The sequence below is a fragment of the Lissotriton vulgaris genome, unplaced genomic scaffold (assembly GCF_964263255.1).
Source record: "Lissotriton vulgaris unplaced genomic scaffold, aLisVul1.2 SCAFFOLD_2330, whole genome shotgun sequence".
In the NCBI taxonomy this organism is placed as follows: domain Eukaryota; kingdom Metazoa; phylum Chordata; class Amphibia; order Caudata; family Salamandridae; genus Lissotriton; species Lissotriton vulgaris.
In genome coordinates this window covers 239,488-265,738 of record NW_028253741.1, presented here as the reverse complement: position 1 = coordinate 265,738, position 26,251 = coordinate 239,488, and the positions used below count along the sequence as shown (strand labels likewise).

The following is a 26,251-nucleotide window of genomic DNA, read 5'->3' as shown; positions in this document are numbered from 1 at the left end:
GAATTAGAAGGATATAAGATTAGACTCTATCATGACCTCTCCCCAACAACGCTGGAATGCTGCAGAGCCCTGAAACCACTGACCGACTTCCTCCGAACTCAGGACATCTGCTACAAGTAGGGCCATCCTTTTCGCCTGCAGTTTACCTGGTAGGAGGAGGTCCGGTCAGTCCGCACTCTCACAGACATCCACGCTATACCGGGAATGCCAACCCTACAACAGGCATCCCCCACCGGGTCTCCAACCCGTGATCCACCCGGCGAGGGTCATCGGGTGCAGCACACATCCATTTCCGCCTAACATCGCGAACAATAGCTCCCTAGCACTGGTGCCTCAACACGAAGCTTCTCACATATTAACAGGTGCAACTGTGCACTCTCACTGTGATGACCACCTCCCTAGAACACAACGACACCACTGAGACACCTACAGCTATGCTCTGAGAGACACTAAAGGTGGTTCAGTGAAGATATTTCATAGGCATTGCAACAAATTATAATAAGGAATGGCGGGATAAACAAGCACAATTGGAGGGTCAGGTCAAAGACTTAGAAGCGGCACATGCCTGCTCGGGTATGGTAATGGTCAGGCGACAACTGATGAGAGCTTGTAAACCGCTGCGGGTAATAGACACGCAACAGGCGGAGTACGCCCTGCAACAGTTGCGCCAGAGGTATTATGCTGAAGGAAACAAGGTGGGACCTATGCTGGCTCATCGCCTTAGAGCGCACGTAGTTAACAGACTGGTACCAGAAATCTGAGGGGCTGATGGCTCCTTTGGGGACACGGATGAGGGTATTGCACGCAAGTTTGGAGCATTTTATTAAGCGCTCTACTCGGCAAAGACGCTAGGAGACCCGGATGTCGAGGCTTACCAGCCAAGGTTGTACCCATCCGAGGTGGAAGTACCGATATATAGTGTCTTAGAGAATGACATTACAGTGCACGAGGTCCTTACTACCATACAGAGGCTGCAACCCCACAAGGCGCCCGGTCAGACGGCTACTGCAGGAGTTTTACAAAACATTTGCCTCCCATCTGGCCCTGATTCTCACACACCTATACAATTCCATAGATAAGCAGCGATTCCTCCCAGAATCCATGCGTAACATCACTATCACGTTAATCCCCAAACCTGGCAAGGACCCGAAAAGCTGTGCCTCGTACCGCCCAATATCCTTGTTGAACGTGGATGGAAAGATTTTCACTAGCGTGCTGCCACACTGGTTGGCGCCATATATCCAGGGCATAGTTGACCCGGATCAGGAGGGGTTCATTCCAGATGCAGGTGCAGCGATAACACAAAAAAATTATGCCACCTCCTGGACAAAACCCAACGCTCCCAGATACTGACTTTAGTGCTCACAATAGACGCTGAGAAAGCGTATGATCCCGTTCACTGACCATACCTGTATTGGGTTCTCGAGCGGGTGGGATTTCGGCTCCGACTATGCGGTAGATATGAGCTTGCTACACAGTCACACAGGTTGATATCTGTGTCAACGGTATACAGTCTCCTATCTTCTCCACTGAGCATGGGACCAGGCAGTGTTGCCCCCTGCCCCCCTCCTTTTTGCACTCTACATGGAGCCAATGGCAGAATGCATATGGGGCAACGCAGAGGTGCCTGGAATCCAGATGGGAGGGAGGGAGGGAGCATAAGATTATGCTATACGCTGACAACGTCCTTCTGACCCTCACGCACCCATCTGCTTTCCTAAAGACGGCTTTGGCAGAAATTGCACACTTCGGGCTCACATTGGGCTTTAAAATAAACCCACAAAATTCCTGGATGCTGGACCTGACGCTACAGGAGCCTGAGCATGCACACTTACGCGAACACTTTCCATTATAATGGCCCGTAAACGGGGTCCCATATCTGGGCTTGCAGATCATCTCCACAATTAAGGCCACCGCAGACCACAATTACGGTAACATACTCACCCTGACGTGGACCGAAATCGTAAAATTGAAATCACAGAATCTTTCCTGGCTGGGGCACCTGGCAGCGGTTAAAATGACATTACTTCCTAAACTGCTTTATGTGATGCGAACCCTACCATTGCACCCTCTGACACAGGTTCTAGACAAGCTACAGGCCTTAATCTGGGACTTTTTACGGGAAAGTAAAAGAGCGAGAAAGTCCAGACCATGAGCCTACCTTATGCTGGCAGATGATGAGTTGAGAGTTCCGAACCTCAGCAAATATTAACAGGCAGCCCAACTGCACTACATGGTAGAATGGTATGCACCCTTAGCGAAAAACACTGGTGCTTCATAGAACAGGTCGTAGCTGGGATACATATTTGGAAGGTGCCCTGCCTACCCAAACCGTAGAGGCCTCAGAGTGTCTACGCCTCACCAGTCACAAGAGCAACAGTGGAAGTCTGGGACAGGGTGCAGCGGAAACATTACCTTTCCACTCCAATATCTCCGCGGACCCCCTTAATTGTTAACCCAAATTTCCGCCCGGCGTTAGATGGTGAAGGCTATAAGGCGTGGCAGGAAGCCAACTGTAAAAGGGTGGGAGAATCTGTTCAACCTTGATGGTCTTATGAACTTCACCACCCTACAAACATATTACTCTCTCCCGCAGTCGGCAAAGTGGCAGTGCTTGGCTGCATCACACTTGGTCACTAGGCCATGGATTCAGCCACACGCAGACAGACCACTCCTACCTTTCGAGAAGTGGCTGGTTACAAAGACCTCCGACAAGAAAATGCTGTCGGACATTTATGCATTCTTGACACCACCTGTGCATTCCCTACACTCCCCCACCAGGGCCAGATGGGAGGCAGAATACGACTACACATTCTCAGACAAGTAATGGAGCAACATTCTTCACCATGCTCGAACATCCGCCCTCAACACAACCAGTAAGAAAATGCTCCTCAAGATAGCCCTTTACTGGTACCTAACATCAGCGAGAGTAGCTACCTGGGACCCCAAGGGGGATGGGATTTGCTGGGGAAGCTGTGGCAAAAAGGGTACACTTACCCACCTCCCATGGCAGTGCCCAAGATTGGCTCATTTTGGTTGGATGTACTGAATGCGGTTGACACCATGTTTGACACGGACATACCCAGCATCCCCACTTTCACACTGTTAGGCCTTCCTAACCCGCTCACTTACCCATTAAGGTCCCTTCGGGGCAAGCTATTACCCTTATGTTGGGGGCCGTAACACAACTCCTACTGGCCCGATGGGATACTGATAAGATCCTTTCTCACCAGGCCTGGGTGTAGTTTGCGGAGTTTTGCTACACGGAACTCCATGAAGTTACAAAACAACTCTGCGAAGTTCTGCGAGTGGCGGAGTGCAGTGCAAACTACAGTTTGTGCTGGTATTCCTGCCGCCCAGGTAGAAATTCTACCCGAGCGGCATCTCACGCTCATGAACTTACCGTTCGCACTCGCAAACTTACCGTTCGCGAGCGGGGAAAAAAACTCGGCTGCACATCGCGAAGCGGAGGTTTCTGCACTCCGCGAGCTCCGCGGAGTGCAGAAAACTCTGCAAACTCTGCGAAAAGAACGAAGTTCACCGCCCAGGCCTACTTCTCATCAGTACCGGCTGCACAAAGCTTGGGATGTCCTGGGGATGGAGAAACTCACGGCAGTGGCTACACAACAATTACCATGGTTTGGCACAATGTGGCAGCCATGCATAGCATACCTAGCGGACGAGTTCCGTTAACTGACATACCCTAGTACCAATGAGCCCTATGCCTTACATACGCCAAACCCAATACACAACAACGGGCTGCACCCACTTCCTAACCATAACACCACACTGAGAGGGAGAACCTCCTGCACTCTTCCCCCTTCCCCCCTCTCCTCCTCACCTTCTTTCCCACCTTCCACATTTCAGTTTGCATTTAACAATGTTGTTCTAAATCTTTCATGTACTTTAATGTTTTTCATTATATGTCAACCTACTGAATAGGCATCTGTATGCCCGCCGGCTGATGGATGTAGGCGGCTTCAGTTGTACTGTTTTACTATGCAAAATCAATAAAAATGATTCAAACAGAAAACCGAATTGTGCCTGGGCACAGTTATAGTAAAGCTCCATGTCTGGGGCTCCCAATCCCCCTTGTTTGAAGGGCAGTGTTAAGGTCTCCCATGATACTCTGGGTTGTTTACCTGCCCAAGTGAGTGATATCAAGTTGGAGCGCAATCGTCGCTTGAATGCCACAGTGAGAGGGAGCTGGAGATTAGTGAATACGTACAGAAAATTAAGGAGAATGATCATTTTAGCTACTGCCAAACGGCCTGCAAGGGACAGCAGCAGGGAGATCCATCGCCCCACCAGGCTCTTTAGCCAGCCCATGAGTCTCCCGAAGATGCATAGCCATAATTCTTCAATTTTTCGGCTGAGCCAGGTCCCTAGGTATTTCACTGGACTCTCAGCCATCCCAGGGAGTATTCCGACTTATACCGCTCAGTGGCTGCCATTACTGGGAAAATGTACGATTTCCCCCAGTTGGTGGTTAGCCCTGAAAGGTCATTAAATAGTGTAATTTCCCTGATCACAGGGTCTAAGTTTTCCACTGTGTGTTTGACGTATAGTCACGTCATCAGCACACAGAGATACTACAACCACCCTGGGAAAAAATGACAAGCCTCAGCATGCATGGTGTTGTCTCAACTGGGCGGCCAGTGACTCCATGGCGATAGCGAAAAGAGGGGACAGCGAGCATCCCTGTCAGGTACCTCGGGACACGAGAAAACAGGGAGAGCTGTACCGTTAGGTTGGAATATAGGATGGCAATCAGTTTCAGGAATTTGGAGCTAATTCCCAATCCGGCTAGTAGGGCAAACATATACGGTCACTCCAAGATGTTGAATGCCTTGTTGGCATCGAGAAATACTGCTGCCACTGGGATCGAGGGGTCTGTTTCTTGCATAGTAGCAAAAAAGGTGCACAAGTTGTGTGACGTGGCTCTACCAGTGACAAAGCCATACTGGTCGGGTCTCAGCACCAGAGGCAGGAGAGGGAGCAGCCGCGTCACAATGAGTTTCAGCCAGGATTTGAAACACTTGGTCGCGCAGAGCATCCGAGGGACGTCTCCAACTGCACTTATGAAATTTTTAAATGCTGTAATGAGCAGATGTGATTATTAGCAATTTAATGACTCTCAGTTAAGCAATCTCAATGGGACATGTTGTCTTTGCTGCAATTTGAACATGTGACTCTTGAACATCACAGTTGTCAGCTGCGAGGGTTCAACTAACAAAGTTACAATTCTAGCATTTATAATATTTAAAATGTAATTTGGGTGATTTTGGAAACTGATAACTCTATGAAATGCTTCACACTGAGTAACATTTGGGGAATATAACCCCATCCCAGGAGTAATCGAGTTCAATGTTATGATCATGCCAAACTAATGGCCAATCAAAACAATTGTCACATAGGTTTTAAATGGCCATCAGTAGATAATGTTAAAATGGAGGTTAAACCCCCCAGCTGACATCATCAAACAAACATTCCAGAATGCCTATTGCTCGTGTTTTTAGAGATACAGGACTGGCCAAAGAAAACTGTTTCCTTATCCTCGATAGCCCCTTTAATTGTTAGTGAACGTAGTGCTTTTTCAAGAATTGACTCATCTGTCAACCTGACGTGCAGCCCAGAATGAGAGGCTACCAAAACACATAGTTTCTGGGCTTTAAAGTGAAGGAAGTGACCCAATTAGGGCCACCCGGTATACTCGTGACCACCTCTCAACCTTCATCACAAATGAAGAGTCGGTCAGACAGTAGAAAATATAAACCAAGGGTATTTATTGAAAGTACACTCGAGTAGAGTCCGGTCTGACCAACCTCCTTAGATTGCTGCAGAAGGACTGCCTTCTACCAACAGGGTATCATGTAAGGCACATTTTCAGAACCAATAAAGACACGCCTAACCTGGACATTTCCAGTTGGTAGCTGGAGAACAATGGAGATACAGAAGGATGAATTGCAATCCCAGGACTGGGTACATGTTATCTCAGCGCCAAGGTTAATCTGCCTGAACCCGCCGCTCTAAGGGAATGCAATGACAATACAGTCGATTCATTAGCACAGCGAAGCTCAACCTTGGAGGAATACAAGAAAAGGAAAAAAATAATATAGCAGCTGCTTTCACTGAGGCAGACATAAGAGTGAGACAAAAATTAGTTTCAGTAATGGCTCAAATTGGCGGCTCAACTTAAAATGGTGCTGCAAATGCTAACCTTACATTGAGTAGTGCATAAGCAAAATTAATGCATAACATTTACATTTCAAAAAAAGGACAGTAAGAAAGTTCTGATCCCCAAACTAAGTTTAATATTAGAACAATCTTCCACATTGACAGCAGCTTACCCTCTCCCTCCTTACCTGCCTCCCATGAAACAAAAGTGTAGTCAAAATCTGCCATAGACAATAAAGGTCGATGTTCAATCAAGAACCAAAGCTCAATTGCGTATGTTAATGTTTTATTGAATACTCCTGCTCCATTTAATTTAAATTTGCAGTTTGTACTTTGAAACACCTAATTTATGATTTGCCAAAATAAGGGTCTGTTCTACCATGGTTATGAATGATTACCATCCAAGCGAGCCAATCACATCTGGCATAACATGTCAATTATATAAAATATGTTCCCACAGAGAGTGCTGATAAAACATAACGAAAAAAAAGATGCTCAATATGCACTGCAATAAAAGGCCACCTCTGATTCCAAGGGCTAGATCACTGCTGAGACATTTTAAGACCTAATCCTCCCTGCAGCAACTAGTATACCTACTGAACTGGGTGGTCCTTGAATTGCATTGCTATGGAGCATGAGTGATACAGTAGGTCCCTTTATACCCCTCCTGCCAGCTCAGGATTTTTATGGAATTGTGCTGTATGATGCTCATGGGCTTGTGTTTTAGATCAGTCACTATTGTAGAAAGGGGTGAAGATATCAAAGGTGCAGTAGGCATGGTGGAACCATGGCCCAGGGCTGCGAGGGGTCCCCTGAACTCCAATTATTGATGTTTTACCCCACAACAGAAGGTTATCAAGGCCTCTTTCTCCTGCTTGCATGAGGGCCCATGGCACGCTTGCGCCTGCATTTCTTTTAGAGCTCCCAGGGAAGGCAAACATTGCAACAGGAATTGTCATTTTTTACAACCAGTGCTTTCAAATGGGTCGGTACTGAGTACCAGCACTTTTTATTTTGAGAGAGAGAGTACCTGCACTTCTCAAGAAAAAAGTAATACTTTTAATTGGAGAGTACCGGCACTTCTCAGAAACAGGCAGGTACTTTGGTACAGAATACCTGCACTTCTATGTTTCCATGTCAAGCACTGGGCACAACCAACGCGTAAACTCTCGTAGTACAGAGCAGCCAGTGAATACTTTATCGAAGTGGTATCTGCAGCAAAGAAGGCCGGGCGCAAAAGCTTTTCATCCAGGTTAGACCACGAAAATAACCGCAAACAAAAGCCTCCTGTGACAGCTGACAGGTGGTTTGTTCCAGTTTATGAGCAGAAGCACAGTTCGAAAGTGGTAACAAAAAAGGAAGGGGCGAAAGTAACTGAAATACCAGTCACACATGCGGCAGGTGTGTGAAGGACAAAGCTCTTGTTCCTACACAAGCAACAGTGCGGGCGGGCTACAAGCCTACAGTTGCGCAGTCGCCAGTGTAGAGTAGCCACATTGTGCTCCAAGCCGTCCTCCTCGTCTCCTCCACAAAATATCCTTCTGGGATTTTCTTTCCCTTCTTCCATAAGCCCTGTGTTTTCATATTGACATTAGTGCATGGGACAGCTGCTCTTGTCTGTCACTGTGGCCAAGGCGGAGAATTCCTGAATATACTTAGCCCCGGCAGTGCCTGCAGCAGCCGGGGTCGGGAGCTGCGAGAAACGGGTTGCCAAATCATGCTTTCAAAATGAAACAGAGACGGAGTGTGGCCCCCTGGTTCTAGGACACTCTTTTCGCGGGGTTCACCATGAGAGACTTTGCAAACATTCCAGTCCTCCAAATCCTTGCCCTGGCCGTGCTGTGCTCGGCAGAAAAACTTCCAAAAGGTGAGTGGCGCCGCACCTCTCTTGCTGTGTGTGTGTGTGTGTGATTCTGGAGATAGATTTGTGGTAGCAAACGAGATCCGCTCACCTCAATACCAAGCTTTTGGAATCTTGAAAATAAATGACTATGGGCATAACTTTGCTTAACGACGTTTTCGGGAATATGAACATACGTTTTTAACGTACCTTTGCTTGTATGGCATGGCATTCATTCGCGAAGCCATGCATTGATCATTCTGCACTTGTCTGTGCGGCTGATACCGACTGAGGAGATTAATGTCCAGCATTTAAAAGCAGCCTAAAACGTTTTGATTTGTAACGAATTTTTTTGAGACATGTTTGTTTTTTTGCCTATTTTATCCTGTCTGTGGCAGAAAAGACATTTCTGTTGTATTTTCGTTTTGATGAGATTGTTGTGTTTCAATAAGTACAGAAATGCGTTGCTTTTGCACTCACTCACTAGGATTTTCACGAACAGCGGCCCCTCTTTTATGCTGAGGGAACATATGAGCCCTTATGTTTCAAGGACTCAATGTTCTCGTGTGCCTCATTTTTTATATTTTTCTTCTGAGCCTCTCTTTGTTGATCAAAAACTGGCTTCAGCTGTGCACACTCTGGGCAAACGGGGTCATCTGTCTGTGGAGCACGAAGTGGCACTAGAAAGTCATATCCCTTTGAGACTTACTGTTGTTTACTGGCAGCTCCAGAGAAGGCAAAGCTGTGGACTGACCATGAATGAGAGAACTAAGAGTTAGTTACTATACATTGTATTGTCGTTGATAAAGGCATTGGGCAACCATGGCTCAGTTTCCTCCCAAGGTAAGTCAGCTCAGAAGGTTCTGCACTTCCCATGTGTACAGATGTGTGAGATACATGTTTAGCATCTTTTATGAGGACACCGGTATTGTCATGACTCTTGGGATGCATCCAGCACATGCTGTCATGGCTCTTTTATAACCAATGACCAGGCAGCTTAATGGTTTACACCTTTGTGTACAGTTGTGTGAATCGTTGAAAGCTGGATATTGGAAACTAAATAGTTTTTGCCTTTCCTGGTGTATACTTTAAATGTGTCATGTAGGTAATATGGTTGAGGAGGATGAAGAAATAACAGTGTATGGACATCTGGTAACTTGTGGCAAGTGATGTTTTTGTCAGAGCCTGTTTATTATGTTAGACATCACCTGTGCTTCACTTTAATTAGAATGGTATATAACTAATTGATAGACAAATTGGAGGTATATAAAATCAAAAATTATTTTATTCTTTTGAAAACCAGTCAGAATATTTATTAATGAACATATGCAGCCCGAGTTAAACATGAACTAGTTAGTGGTAAAATGCATGCGTTGCGTAAAGAGGTATGAAAAGAACTAGCTTAAAAGATATGTAACACCTAGGGGCATGTTATCAAGAAAACTATCGCCACTTTTTCGGCACGTATCGCTGAAAAAGCGGCAATTTTTTCTTCGCACTATCTACAAGAACACGCTAATATGCTTTGAGCTTGTTTTCTCGAGATAGCTCCTTTTTTTTTCCTGCTTTGCATGTCAGCGATATTTATTGCTAATGACATGCAAAGTAGGCGTCTCCTCATCAATAATACCTGAAAACAGTCGCAAACCAAACATCGCACTATTTACAATCCTGCCCCGGACACGCGAAGCTATATGAAAAGCCGCACTAACCGCGGTTATCGCAGGAATCTAACACCTGTTTGAAAGGTGACTTACCCACCTTTTGCATGGGAGGTGGATTGTCTGGTTAAGTTCACACTTGCATATTAGCAAGCATTTCATTAGCGCTGAGAAATTATCGCATGATTTCTCACGCTATTGTTGCTTATCACCGTAAATCGCTGGTTTTGACATTGCCTCTGACCAAGGCATTGCTGATACGCCTCTAACACAGCAATGTCAACCAGCGATAGATGGTAATACAGAAAACACGCCAAGCGCGATTTGCGATTATTATTGCATTCCGTTGCTACCAGTCTTTTTGGCCGAGGGTGCACGCACCTGCACACAGGCATCCATTATTTTCTTTAGTAGCCGGTCTCCGGTGACATTGGGGAGATAAGCCAAATTTGTGAACATTTTAAAACAGCAGCTCTCTCAATTAAAGACAACAGCATTCCATCGGGAGCAAAGAAAGACTAGGCTATCACTAGTTCCTTGCCGACCATCCTAAGAGCTTTTATTGGTTTTAATGTTTATACTAACAATTTTAAAGCTTTCTATTACAGTGGTGCTGTAATATGCACTTTGAATCCCTGCCTGTCCTTCCCTTTTTATTGAGGTATGCTATTAGTAATGGTTTTTAGTAGCTAAACAATAAAGATTTGACTTTGACATGAATCACAATTATGCAAGGACTGAACAAACTTAATTGTAAAAATACGAATATTGTGAAAACAGAGTGCGTTTTTCATTTCACAACTTGAATAGAAACGTGATGTCTATCCTATGCAGCAATATCGGTACGAATTATTTACATATTAATGTAAACTATCTACGTGGACACATCATCACACGAAGTTCGTGGGACGAGTTACTAGCTTGTTGGTAGATTCCTGTAGGTTGAATGCAATTTTCGAAATAAGTGATTTTCTACAAATCGTGCGAGAAATGAAATGTTACTTCAGTCACTGTAATCTGCTTGGACATTAAATGCTTGACATATCTTATCTTTTCTTGTTACTTAATATTTGGGCAGAATTAACATTTATGGCTGTTAGGGGATACATTTGAATTCAAGTTGTATTATAAAAAATACAGAAAATTGTGAAACTCATTTTGTAGTTGAATATTAGTTTCTAAGTGTCTCTGTATCATTTGTGTTATCTCTCATCATTTCTGGATTTTTAGTCTACAATACTTGGTATGCTAAGACTAGACGTTTATTTTTTTAACACCCCCCCCCAAAACATAGAAAACAAAGTCCTGTTGTCAACACCCTTATCATTCGCCCACTTTCACTCCAATCCTGATCATATTGTAATGGGAAGCAAACACTGTTTATCTACATTCTGACGCCACCAGGCAGCTCAAGCACTAATGCAAAGGTGTCAGTGTCCCATGGTCGCTCCTCAGATCACTGCTGGAGGGATGTGGCAGTGGGCAATCTGCTTTCACACATAATAAAGGATACTCAGAGGAGCATATCTTTATGGAGACATGGGCAGCCACCCCCTAATAAATGCATTCTTAGTTTGAAAGGTAGGTTAGGGGTTCTGCATTATTTTGGACAGTGTCTGTGTTGGGTTTTCCCCGCAGATCAGAATGACTTCAGGGACAGCAGGCTGTCACCTTAAACCTCTGAAATGCTCCTTCAGACCAACCATAACTCCCCCCACCCGGCAGGGAATATGAATGTAGTTATTAATGTGCACTAATCCCTGATGACTCTGTAAGAGTTGATGCAGGAAAAATGTCTACATTTAAAACCATGCTTACTACTTTTCGTCCCAAATACTTCACTTGTTTTTTGTTACTTTGATGATTATAACAAAGACAGAGAGGAGAGGCGACTAGGAACACCCTCGATCCCCCCATTCCCATCTCGTAGCACAGAGGTGCTACTCATTGACATCAAACCACAAAGTCACTAGGGTATTTCAATTAAAGTAATTTAAAAGATGCTGACACTGCAACAGGTCTAACCTATTTTTCATTTTTTTTGTTTTGCTTGGCAACGACCTTGTGACATCTCCAGCCACTGATATTACCTCTGTTCTCAGTGTTTCTAGCTCAGTCTTGCAGATGAAGGGCTACAAGGTAATACCATCTTCCTTTCAACTCTTCCCTATTTGGGTCTCTTTTGGTATAGTAGGTCCATGGCAAGACCCGGGACTTCTTTTCTCCCTCTTCCCCTACATTTCTCCTTCACCTTATCTAACCTACAAATCATATACCTTCCATTCCTTACACTACACTGCTATATTATCAGCACTATTATCGAGTGTAGCACCAAATATCCACCAGCCTGTTATCATCTGGTTGCTCACTAACTGTCTCCATAGAGTTGACACCATGGCTACCTGCAACCAGTGCACACCTGTGGGTGGCTCCTCAGTCTATCCTAGATAGATTCTATAGGGATTCACTCTGGCAGCTGGTATTTCATTCTTGAGTATGAGTTGCTTGCCTGGTTCGCCTGGGTGGTATCTATACAATACTTGCCCTTTTAGGCACGTACTGAAACCTGCGTGACGCTGTTCATTGGGTATGATAACAGACTACACATGATTACTAGGAGCTAGACATTTGGGCTATATCATTTTGTTGTGAATTGACGCATTTGTTTGTCTCCTTTGTTTGCCTACATGTTGATCATGACCTAGTAGCATGTAACCAAAGCATTCAGTGATGGACTCTTCAGATCATGTACCATGGCTGCAACACATCTGACTGTGTGTTAGTTAGCATTTACCATCCATGCGTACCTCCAGTGCATTGCTGTAGATTACTTGTTTGGTGCCCAGGGGTAACCAAACACATCACCATGGTTGTTGGTGCGATGTTCTGCTCTCACGTCTGAGTGGACTGTACAAGTAAATTGCCATGCTGCCTGTACCATGTGTATGCTTGGGGTCGCCCCATATTTCTTAAGGATAGACCTGAATAAACACTTCCTATGAAAACATGTAAACTTGGGGCTTTCTCTGTTGCCTTCTATGTCACTCCTAAGTGGACTTTTCATGCAATTTCCTTTAATTTCCTGTATCCAGTACCTACCATTTAGGTTGCCCTCTGTTGCTTTGGGGTAGAGTAGAAAATGAATTTATTATGTCCGTACTGTAATCCACTGCATTGCTTTGGGTTTCTCCTCTGGTGCTGAAACCCAACAATGAACTGTAACCATTGGTCTGACAAGTATGGTAGCAAAGTCTACATTTGTGTCTATGTTTGACACTAGTTTGTTCCACTTCATACATAAGCGCAACAGCATGGGAAATGCTTTCAATGACCCATCACACACAACACCAAATGACTTCCAAGGCCACACTCAGCTTAAACACGTTCAAACAGCTAAAGCTATAAATTAATGTCAACCACATGGGTACCATCTCTCAGTTGTCTCTCCTCCACTACACAATTAGTGCTCTTAATCTGATTTAGTTTGCGGCACTATACATGAATGTAAACCATATGCGTACGATCTCTCAGTTGTCTCTCCTCCACTACACAATTAGTGCTCTTAATCTGATTTAGGTTGCGCACTATACATGAATGTGAATGTAAATCATATGCTTACCATCTCTCAGTTGTCTCTCCTCCACTACGCAATTAGTGCTCTTAATCTGATTTAGTTTGCGGCACTATACATGAATGTAAACCATATGCGTACCATCTCTCAGTTGTATCTCCTCCACTACGCAATTAGTGCTCTAAATCTGATTTAGGTTGCGGCACTATACATGAATGTAAACCATATGCGTACCATCTCTCAGTTGTCTCTCCACTACGCAATTGGTGCTCTTAATCTGATTTAGGTTGCGGCACTATACATGAATGTAAACCATATGCTTACCATCTCTCAGTTGTCTCTCCACTACGCAATTAGTGCTCTTAATCTGATTTAGGTTGCGGCACTATACATGAATGTAAACCATATGCTTACCATCTCTCAGTTGTCTCTCCACTACGCAATTGGTGCTCTTAATCTGATTTAGGTTGCGGCACTATACATGAATGTAAACCATATGCTTACCATCTCTCAGTTGTCTCTCCACTACGCAATTAGTGCTCTTAATCTGATTTAGGTTGCGGCACTATACATGAATGTAAACCATATGCTTACCATCTCTCAGTTGTCTCTCCACTACACAATTAGTGCTCTTAATCTGATTTAGTTTGCGGCACTATACATGAATCTAAACCATATGCTTACCATCTCTCAGTTGTCTCTCCTCCACTGCGCAATTAGTGCTCTTAATCTGATTTAGGTTGCGCACTATACATGAATGTGAATGTAAATCATATGCTTACCATCTCTCAGTTGTCTCTCCACTACGTAATTAGTGCTCTTAATCTGATTTAGTTTGCGGCACTATACATGAATGTAAACCATATGCGTACGATCTCTCAGTTGTCTCTCCTCCACTACGCAATTAGTGCTCTTAATCTGATTTAGGTTGCAGCACTATAAATAAATGTAAGCCATATGCATACCGTCTCTCAGTTGTCTCTCCTCCACTACGCAACTAGTGCTCTTAATCTGATTTAGGTTTCAGCGCCTAATTTGGTGAGTCATGCACAAAACTGTAGAACTTCCCAGGTAGGAGACACTGCAATTCAACAAGCGTCCAACCAAGCACTTCCAATCATGCAGCGTCCTGTCTGTACACCGATGCGCTTTGGTGACTAATCAATGGTGTGAAGCACCATATAAAAGACAGTTACAACATATATTTACCATGGTGTAGTGGTTGTGATGCTCCTACTGTCATTTAATTGGTCTCTAGAGAGGGGCCAAGCCTGGTTGTGTGCTGAGTTGCTGCTGCTTTTTGAGCTACTTATGGTCATTGCCATTGTTTGGCTACTAGCACCTCTAAGGCGATAACAGTTGCCACATAGAGTGGTCGGTTCTACGCTACTGAATCTGTGGTGTTGGAAGTGCTCTCTCTTGAAGTTGTAGAGGATGGCAAGGTGGTAGCTGGGTAAAATGAATTTGTAGGAGACACTGGTAGTACCTGTGAGAGAGAAGGACTGGTGCAACCTCAGGTGTAGGCGCACTGCCAGCAGCTAATGGAGGAAGGGGCAAATCCTGAAATGGCTACTGGATACAACTTTTAGTTCGATCAGGGCAGACCTGTACAGCACAGCGGGCTGAAGGTGGGAGCAAACCGTGAGTTTTCTGATGCCTTTTTGGTAGCAGTATACACCATCTACAATGACATAATGTAGACAAAATTCAAAGTAAGAAGAAGAGTCCCCTTTTCACAAACTCTCTCTTGCAGAAAGATAGGGATGGGAAGTGATGGTATCAGTAAGACAACTATCAGTGTGATCTGGCAGAGGGACGGACACTTACTTAAAAAAGCTGGACAAAATTGAAAACTCTCTCATCTATGACTGCTTAGGCAAAAATTGAGTGTGCTGACACTAAAATGAAAGGCATGGCTACCCCAATGAAAGATGTGCTAGCGAAACACAGCAAACGGAGGGGCAGGTGGACAAGTTATGTGAAGACATGGCATGTAGGCAAAGTTTGAGGTAGGTAACTGGGGTATTGTCAGTGGAAGCAAGGATTGAGTAACTGGAAAATCAGACATCGATTTAGGATTAGGGTTTTTAGGTACCAGACTGGTGGGTTTTTGATTGAAAAGATGGAAACATCTTTCTGAGTACCTTCCCTTTCTGGATAGTCTGATAGTACTCTGATTGTGTGCCTGTATAGACTTTTATCTCAGCGAGAGGGCTCCCTAGAAAAAGTGGAAGCAGTACTGAGATTGTGCTCCATTGTGACCTAGACGTTTATGGCTCAGACAAATGCAAGTGGAACATAGGAGGTTTCTAATTTTCCCATTTATCAGTTTGGAGATGCATGCCAGTACAAAGACTGTTGCACTAGAACTGCTAGCTTAGTGGTCACATCCTGCTTAATGTAACTGGCAAGGCCAAAGTTGGTGAACAAGGGCAGACAGCATCAATAAAGCTACTGAAGGGGTGAACTCTGACTGTAGTAGCGATTCCACTATTGAGTTAGGGAATACCATTTGATTGTCCTTCTAGGTATATGGGGTTGTTTTGGGGCAGAGGTAGATATGCAGCACTAGTATATTGGTGATATTTTGATGTGGTTTCTCCCTCTATTCATACCTCCTGCATTCATGCAAGACCAAGAATTGTATTCTTTCTTCCTGACTCCCCCCTCCCGCCCCCCCTTCCACCAGATTTTATGTCTCCCTCTTCCCACCCTTTCTTGCCTCTTGTTCCTATTCCAAAATTTCTTAGTAGGCTCTCTTTGCCATGGAGTAGCCATGTGGCACACTGTGTAATTGCACACCAGCTTCAGTGGTGGCTTTATTCAAAACAGCAGAACTCCTGTGTCAGGTTATATGAGATCTATGTCTGGGGTACATTGGGGTGAATATTGTATATATGTTCTATTCTAAATTCAAATAAAAATGACTTGACACAGAAACTCCTTTCTGTGGTTCTCCATCTCTCCTTGGATCTGGCTTTACACTGTATGAATTAATAAAATAAATAAGAGACCTTGATATTCCAAATACTAATATATATGCAACAGCTGCATTAACTCACCAAACGATATTGCTGGTATTGTAAGCTGTGACCTGTATGTGTCTCACAAGTTAAAACAGCAGACACTCAATCTCTTATACTTCCTCATTTGAACTAGTGTTTGTAAAGTTAATGTGACAGTTTCCATGGCATTTGTTCTAGGCATTGATTTCCTGGAAACATATCTGAGTTCCTTTTTACACAACACAGTGATATTATTAGACAGATAAGAGGGGATTGCAAAATATATTTTTTTACTGCATTATTTCTTCCTACCTCTGATGGCACTTCCACAACCACCCCTCAAAACATTCCTTTCTCGCTAAAAACAGAACCAGAACCTTTCTCCCTTACACACAGAACCGGCAGAGACCCTTAGTCCTGTAGTAATTCAGCCACTGGATATGTCTGAAATACCGGATAGGAGCTTGATTAGCTTACCTGACTCTTACGACTCTTTTGGTGCACTTAATGCATCAAGAAACTTACCAAATGCGTAAAAACTAGGAATTTATCCTATTGTTACCCCTACTGATATTCTCAGAACTGCCACAGTGGCGGAACTGGGGGCAAAGATCTGTGTGGCTCTAGATGGTTTGATGGATGAAACGGGCGTAGGTGAGGACTCAGGCTCTGTCAAAGATTTTGAAGAGCTAACAGAAGCTATAGTTCGAACCCCTACGGATACAAACAAAACAGCTGGGGGTAAGAAAGGAAGGGGGAAGTTTAAAAATAAAAAAGAAAAAAATAACTGGTGGGCAGAATATTATAACACCACGGGGGAAAGCCATTGCTGACAATAGCCCTTTACGGAAATCGGTGCAGGCAAAGGGCGGCGTTAAGACTATGGCATTGCGGCTCTCAGGTACCAGTCCCACGGATGGATATTTAGTGAAGGCTCACCCGAAGCCCGTAACTCCGCTTTATAGCTCCAAGCTGAGCTCCCCGGATGAGAATCAATCCACGATCCCAGCTTCAACATCAGCTCTAGCCTCAGCTTCCAGTTTGGCTCACACTATAGAAAGCTCTAATCTGACTCAAGTGGCTACTCAGTTAAAAGATGGGGCTACGGCTATGGATAATCAGGAAGATATACCATCATCATTTAGCTTGATACTACAAATATTAAACGAGCAAAGACAAGAAGCGCAACAGCACTATTTACAGGTGCGAGAAGATAATAATAGAATGCTGTACTTTCTGTAGGAGATGGAGGGCAAACTAGGTGGACTGACGCAGGAGAACTCAGAGCTGCAACAAAGGGTTGTGGGCACTGAAGAATTGTCGGCACGCACAGAGTTTCTTGTGAATAAACATGAGGCTCAGATCACAAGCATGCAGGTCAAGCTGTAGGACATGGAGAATAGTCAACGACGACAAAATCTTAGACTCTTTGGAATTCCGGAAGGAGGAGAAGGGTCAGATCCGAGGGCATACATAGTTCAACTACTTCAGAAGGCATTTCCAGATCTCTCCGACTGGGACTTTGACTCACAGTTACAAAGGGCTCATAGACTTCCATTAGTCCAGAGGAATAAGGGGGGGTCAATACCCTCTGCCCTTTCTGATTTATCTGGGAAAGTTCTTGTTGCCACAGGCTGTTTCACTGAAGGCTAGACCTAACTTTCCTGTTTCAATAGAATCTGTTACTTTCTTTGTAAGGTCAGACTTAAGTAAAGCCACAATGGAAAGGCGCTGGAAGCTGCGCCAATTCATAGACCCAAACAAAGCCCTTGGTGGTCAAGCTTTTCTGCAAGAACCAGCGCGTTTAAAAGTCTTTAAGAGCGGACACACATACTTTTTTACGGATGAAAAAGAAGCTGAACAATCAATTGCCAAATGGCAAGCTGAAGTTGCGGAGAAGATGTAGAACAATGATTTGTAATAATTACGTATATTGCTATAGATTTATGGAGGTTTGATGTCCGTTCAGTTAAATCAAGCGAGGATGCTAATGATCCTCTTTTTTTTTGTTTTCCTATCTCTTTTTACTTATTCTTATACACTCCATTTGGAACAGGGTACAATAATTATAATCTCTAAAATGTGTAAGGTAGAACAAAGAGGTGCGTGGTAGATCACCACGGCTGCGACTCTGTAGGACTGCCCAGAGAGCGGCAGCTGGTTAAAGAGGGGAATACTCCTCTTGGAGCTAAGGGAAGGTGTGGGGCGGGAGGGTTAGGGGTTGGGTGGATTCACGGGGGTAAAAACTTTTTTTAAAAACAACATGAGGATAATGTGTACAAAGAACGTTAATAGCAAGACTATCTTGGGTGTAATGAATAAGGAAGGAGGTAGTAAACTATTAAGATGTATCGGTTGAGATGTTTAGCTTGGAATGTGGCGGGACTGAATAGTAAAAATAAGAGGTGATTAGTTTTCGAAGAGTTAAGGACGTACAACCCACAACTAGCTTTGATATCAGAGACACATATTTCTTTTAAAGACCAAAATTTACTAAGGCAACTAGGTTATGATGTAGTTGTTTGTACAGATTTAAATGCTTCAATACGAGGAGTAGCTATTCTCAAACATCAGCAATTTAGAGCCTAGATTAGTAGAACAGCTTCAGATAAAGGGGGAAGATGGATCATAGCACAAGTAGTATTGGAAGGCTGTAAATACACGTTTTGTGCTATATATGGTTCAAATATAGATGATCCTTCAATTTTCGATCGGGTGAACATTGAGCTTTTGGGTTGAGATGGAGAACATGTAATAATGGGCGATTTTAATTGTATTATGAACTATGATATCGACACTACCAGACGAGGGGCTTTTCAGAGGATGCAAAGGACATGTGCTGCTATTAGGGAATTGGGTCAAAAACATGCTGTAAGGGATGCTTGGCGGGTATTATACCCAAATGTGGCAGGCTATACCTATTATTCCGCTGCACATAAATTATGTTCATGCATAGACAAGGCCTGGGTTTCAGAAAAGATCCTAGAATCAAGTACTATGGAGATTTGCCCAAGAGTCACCTCTGGCCACAACCCTATCCTCCTTTCTTTTAATACATCAGTGGAGAGGCAGAGACCTCAGCTTTTTTCCTTCCCCAGATATTTATTTTTAAACTTAGACTTTATAGTGCAGCTTAAGGAACATCTGAAAGAATTTATTGAAATAAATACCGACTCAGCATCACCAACTGTGGTATGGGATGCCTGTAAGGCTAGTATAAGGGGCTTCACTCAGCAATTTATATGGAGACAGAACCATGAATGTAAGAAAGAAACAGAGGAAACCATCTCAAATATACTTTTAATAGAGAATCAATTAGCTGAGGCATTACTCCAGGGCTCTACAAATGCAGAGACATTGGGTTATAGCTTGATGGACCTTAAGTCTGCTTTAAAAAGCACAGTCAGGGAAAGAAGTATTGCAAAACTAAATAAATACCGTCTATCTCAGTATGAGAGCGTAGAAAAAATAGGCAAGATCTTTGCATATAAAGTTGCAGACGATATGGCCAAGACCCGTATAAAAGCAATTAAGGGGTTACTTTTTCTGTAATCATCCTGGACAGATCTTGGAGCAATTTGTTAATTATTATCGAGAGCTCTATACCCTGGAAAATCGCCCTGAAATGGACGATATACTTATATATATAGATACTGGCACAATAAAATATATGGAGAATGAAAAATCTGACTCACTAATAGAATGAAAAATCTGACTCACTAATAGGGGATGTCAAGATGGAGGAAATTAAACTTGCAATTGCTGCCCTCCCGTTGGGTAAAGCAGCGGGAGAGGATTCAATACCCCTGGCGTTCTATAACACATGCATGGATGAGTTACTCCCACTTTTCAGGCAGGTCATTAGTTTTATTGGGGCAGGAAGAAAGGCTCCTAATACATGGAATACCACACAGATTGTGTTTTTTCTAAAAAAAAAATAAACCAGCTGACGAATGGGGGTCTTACAGACCCATATCACTTATAAACAATGCCGCAAAAATATTTGCTAAAATCTTGGCGACTCGTCTGGCACCGATAATGCCTAGTTTGGTATCCCCTCAGCAACATGGGTTCATCTTAAGAAGAGACACTAAGGCCCATGTAAATATGGCTGTGACAGCATTTGACGTGGCCTGGACTAAGTCAACCCCACTCGGCATGATACTATTAGACGCAGAAAAAGCTTTTGACCGAGTGGGGTGGGACTTTCACTGGGCTACATTGTCAGCATTTGGTTTTAAAGGCCAGTTTTTGCAATGGATACAAGCTTTATATGACCACCCGACTGCCAAAGTTACTTATGCGGGGCTGCAATCTTCCAAGTTTTTCATATCTCGTGGCACTCGGCAAGGGTGCCTTGTGTCACCCTTGCTATTTGCATTAATAATGGAGCCATTTCTCTCGGCTTTACAAAACCAACCGCAGATAGCCCCTTTTGTCTTAGGCCCGAACTCTATAAAAATGACTGTATATGCAGACGACATCGCAATATATTCAACAGATGTTGCTGAAGCCATGAAGGGGATAATTCAGGAGGAAAGGAGATTTCGGGCTATCTCTACATACAGACTGAATATTAACAAAACCCAAGTATTAATGAATTATAAATCCTTGGTTCCAATACAGGGAGTTTGTACTGTTGCTACTTATCTAGGGGTCAGAGTCTCTGCAAAAATAAATGAAATAGCAGCATTAACTATGAGGTTTTGCTGAAAGAAACAGCTATTTAATTAAAAAAAATTGCATAAGGTGCCTCTAGGTATAAATGGGTGGATAAATCTAATAAAAATGAAGATTCTGCCTAAGTTTCTTTATTTGTTCCGGTCCATCCCTTTACGTGTTGATAATTATTTTTTTAAACATCTAGATGGGATTCTTAGCAGCTTTATTTGGGGTTACAAAAGCACGCCGAGCAATCGCTCTGTTAAAGCTTCCATTCAATCAAGTGGGTCTTGATTTCCCAGATTTGAAATTATATTTTTGGTCAGCCTTTCTTAGCCGTTTCCGTAGTTTACTAAACCCTAGTAATACGTTTTTTTCCTGCATATTTATGTTAGGCGAAGATTCCAATATGTTTCTTTTCAGAATTAATGACCCGAATTATTTTAAAAGGGTAAAATTTAAGACCGCGCGGGATAGCATAATTATTTGGCGCGCTATTCTTATCAAGTGCAAGACATCGTTTTATCATTCTAAACTTCCACTGTGGGGTCATCCAGGCCTTCCAAAAATATTTCATGATGGGGCTGGCAAGCATTGGTCTAGCTCGGGCATAAAAATCCTTGGGGATCTAGATGATCACAGTGGGTTTATAACATTTGAAACACTGAAGATTTTATATAATCTCACAGAAGGTATGCAGCTTAAGTATTATCAGATCCTTGATTACTTCATACATAGTATGAATCTTACAGTCATTTCGGATTCTGATATATGGAGTTGTCTATATGCGGTTAAGGATAAATCATTGATTTGCGCTGGATATAAAAGTTTTAATTGTTACAAGGTTGATGATTTGTGAGATTAGCGGAGAGATGAAGCCAAAGAATGGGTACTAATATTACTGCTAATACTATTTCCTCAGCTCTCAGTAGCATTAGTAAATCAGTACACTCTTCTAACCTGAGACTACAGCAATATAGAACGATATGCTCGCTATACTATACACCTGAAAGGATAGCAAAATGGTCTTCAAATAATTCTACTAGTGACCGGACAAAGTTCCCAAAATGCGATCTAGTAGCAGCTGGTCTGAAACACATGTTTTTTTTGTCCAGAACTAACAGAATTTTGTCGAAGAGTTGCTCAGGTCTTGAATCAGAAACTTGGGAGATCTATATCATTCACAGTATTGGAGGTAATGTTGGGAGGGCAAAATAGGAATACTAGTCAGAAAGATTTAATAACTAATTTATTAGCTTGTGCCAGACTGACAATAGCTCAGGTCTGGATATCACAGAGCCCACCGTCGGTTCTGGAGTGGTGGAGTCTGGTCAAAGAAACATATGATATTGAATCTGCATTCGCTAACATGAGGGGGATCCAATCATTACGGAAACTAGAAAAAATCTGCGGTTCATTTATCTAACTTCTCTGGGACATTCATATGGCGTTAAAAATATTATGAGTTACTTATTTTTGTTTTTCTTTTTAATGAATTCTAGAAATGTATATTTCTTTTCTTGTTTATTTCGATGCTATGTGTTTGTTGTTTGGTATTTTCTCATGTTGTCTATAAAAACAATAAAAAAACAAAATCTCCTCAGCTACTATGGTACCACCCTACCTTTATTGCCTGAGTGAAGACGGTGCACTATAGTGTCTAGAACACAGCAGCAGTAGAAACGATGGGCAGAGGGCACACTCTGAAATGAATCAAGCTATGTCAACCCCCGGAGTAAAATTTAACTTGTAAGGATGCCAGAACGAAAGGCTGCCTAATACATAAGGACACATATTTAAACTCATGTAAAGGTTCATTTAGCAATATACTGGCCTCAGATGTAGGGGGCCAGGCACACCTATAGGAGGGCTGGGCCCTGCTGGGCCACCTTGTGGCTACTGCCCTGCTCAGCAACATCCTATTGCTACTGAGTGGTGTGAGAGTAAAACCGTACCCCAAAAGGTGGACACCGTGAAATTTACTGCAATCAGTTTACTGGATCGAAGACCGTGTTAAACCTCAATTTCAAGAGGCAGTGTGTCCCTGTGTTAAGGCACCTCCCCAAACATCAATTAGCAGAGTATGATGAGTTAATTAAATAAAGGCTACCACACAATAATTGAGTTCTAGATCATTAAAAATGTAAAGGGTTTTATATAAAAATTCCAAATATGCTGTACAAAGTCAGTGCTATAAAAGATCTCACATATAAAGTTACACAAAGCATGTAAAAAAAATCTGAAAATATTCTGCATCTAAAAATCATAAGAAACTCAGGCAGCACAGGAAAATTAGTGTTTCACCGCTAAAATAAAGGGTTTCTTAAACAAAAATATTGCATAGTAAATTAGGAGAGTTGCAAAATCATTGTGGTATGAGCAATAGTATAATTTTTTTAACCAATCAAAACTCAAGAATAATATATGTCACTATGCAAATACAAACACCATCCCATTTCTAATAAAAACATATTCAACAACCTCTATGCTAAATATCATCCGAAGATGTTCAAACAAATATGAAACTTCTCGAAAGTAAGACTTTCTCCTAGACAGTGGAACTGATGAAGGAACCAAATGAGATAGATACTTTTTGGAATCTTACATTCACACCATAGCAAATCCAGCACTAACAAGACACCTACTGCAGTGGAAATAAACCATTATGTCATAATCTTTGTGTTCTGCGAAGCATGTGGAAAAAGGATGTGTGCAAGGGGAAGTAGGAGTGAGTAATAGAAATGTAATACATCTTGTTCAAAATAGAGATCTTTACTGACATGTGGCCTAACTAAAACCCATTACTTCACTTCTATACATCATATGAAATTCGTTTCAGTTGCAACTATATTAATTCAGGCTATATATACAGGGACAGTAAACTTTTCTGTTCCTGATGCTACCTATTTATCATAAGACGAAGAGTAGCAAGGTAACTATCTTAGATAATCAAAACTTCTCGACTTTGGAAAGAACATTATATGCCAATTCAATATTTCGCCTCTTTGGAAATATCACCTGTTTGCATCAGTACATGCAGTTCATACACGTACAGCTTTTGGTCTCTTACAAAATTAAATACTTGTAAGGGTAAAATGTAGTACCTTCATCTCTCTAGCACTAAAATAAGTCACGGAAAGTGTTGCCTTATTACTGCACTTAAGCCAAACACTATGTAGATAGCCTTGGTTTTTCCCTTCGCAAATAATTTTTAGTAATTGAAGAAGATGAAGAATGCAAATCTCAGAATGCACTTATTTATTAAGTGAATTAAAAATCAAGAACCAATTAATTATCTGGTTAACTTACATGGACTTTGATTCGCCAAGCTTTTACAAACTTAGGGGTTATACTGAAGGGATTAAACATGTTTAGTTATTTTGCAAAGTAGGTCAAACATACTGCATGTATTTTGTAATTTTTATTTCGGCTTTCTTTGGTTCTTGATTTTGCTCAGACATATATACTTTTGTAAAAGAGACCAAAAACTGTACGTGCATAAGCTGCATGCACTTACTGATAGCAACAGGTGATAGTTACAAAGCGAACATGTAGTGAATGGGCATGAAGAATGACCTTTCCAAAATGAAGAGGTTCTGATCATCTAAGATAGTTCCCTCAACACTCCTGGTTTCATTATATAAAGGCAACTTCAGGAACAGAAATGTTTACTTTCTGCTCCTTGCCCTTTAGCTAGCCACTGGGGGATTGTTTTAAAGTTTATATTTTTGTGCACTAATAACATATGAGATGCAATTTTACATATGACCCTGCATATATAGACTGAATCAATATAGTTGCATTTTAAACAAATTTCATATGATGTACAGAAGTGAAGTTATTAATGTAATTTAGTTTAGCCACATGTCCGTATAGATCTCCATTTTGAACACGATGGATGCCACCTCTTTTACTCACTCCTGCTCACCTCCTCTCCAACTTCACACATCCTCTCCCCACATGCTTCGAAGAACACAGTAAGGTGATGACATAGTGGTTTATTTCCAATACAGTAGCTGCCTTGTTCTTGTCGGAGTTCTAGTTGGAGTTGCTATGGTGCAGATGTAAGATGGCAACAAGTATCAATCTTGTGTTCTGATTTGCTAAAGAAGTGATACTGTTGCTCACACCACAATAATTTTGCAGCTATCCTACTTTACTTTGCAGATTTGTGTGGAACAAAAGGTTGTGGCCCAACACTCATGTCTTGTTAGGTAATGCCCTATTATTAGGGGGTAGTACACTCTTGAGGTTTGGACCAACTACTACTCTCTAAAGCCAAATATGTAAGTAAGTGATGAGTGTATACACCCAGTAGTCATTTACTTAAATGATTCCGCACAAAATTCTGTAATAAAAACAAATGACAAATATATCTTATCCTCAATGTGATTCTTTTCATTTTCCTTGATTCATCCTCAAGTCATCCCTTGGATGACATCCTTGAATTTGATCACATTCTGTTTTCAGACTTAATTTCTTAAGTTTAAACACATTTCATTGTCTGATTTGTGTTGTTGAAATTTCCAAACATAGCAGACACATGTTTCCCCCCTGAGAGGCTGTATAGCCTGGGGCTTCATCAATGATGAAATGTTAAGGAGAGCGTACATTTTTCTTATTCATTTATTTGTATGTGTCCACCTTGGTGAGTGAAGGGCATTTTAATTTGACTTATGATACCCAACATGCACATCTCTGAATGTGAGAATGTGCGAGTGGCTGTGAAATTGAACAAAAAGAGTATTATATCATGGCTCCCTTCCAACATGGTCCCATTGGATATTAAGCATTGAAAGACCTTTCAATACAACACTGGCATGCACCTTAATGTAATCAGACTAATATTTAGCACTAGGTTTGTGCAGCAAATGACTCAAAAGTTATAAGGATAAATAAAAGTAAGAATGAATGAAAAACAAATGTGAAAATGTTTTTTTTAGCAAATCATGCAAAATTGAGTGCATGTAAGCATATAGATGCGACATTAGGCACCACGTGAGGATGTTTATAAAACCATAATGTGATCAAGGGCATCCGCCCGAAACGCGTCAGTCCGCTGCGTGCTTTTTGAAACTGGTGCAATAAAACATCTTTGCCTTACTTTGGGATTCGCTGGTCTCTGTTCGCCACAGGTTGGAGGTTCAAGATCGTTTGTTTGGATATATATATATATATATATATATATATATATATATATATATATATATATATATATATTTTCAAAACACACAGTCCTGATTACTGCCGCTCCTCAATTAAGGGCACTCAGAGCCTTATCACGTAGTTTTCATTGCCACATTTATTCACAGCGTTACACAATTGAGTCAACAAA

General features: G+C 42.2%; 1 protein-coding gene across 1 annotated transcript in view; it reads left to right on the top strand.

Annotated features, from left to right (window-relative positions):
* Positions 1–7,699: 7,699 nt before the first annotated feature.
* Positions 7,700–26,251, top strand: part of LOC147660781 (muscle, skeletal receptor tyrosine protein kinase-like) — a gene marked incomplete at its 3' end in the record, with an annotated part of 233,936 nt that continues 215,384 nt past the window's right edge. The window contains exon 1 of the mRNA XM_086951470.1: positions 7,700–8,044. Within this exon, the coding sequence (XP_086807596.1) occupies positions 7,966–8,044 (79 nt within the window). The remainder of the gene's footprint in view (positions 8,045–26,251) is intronic.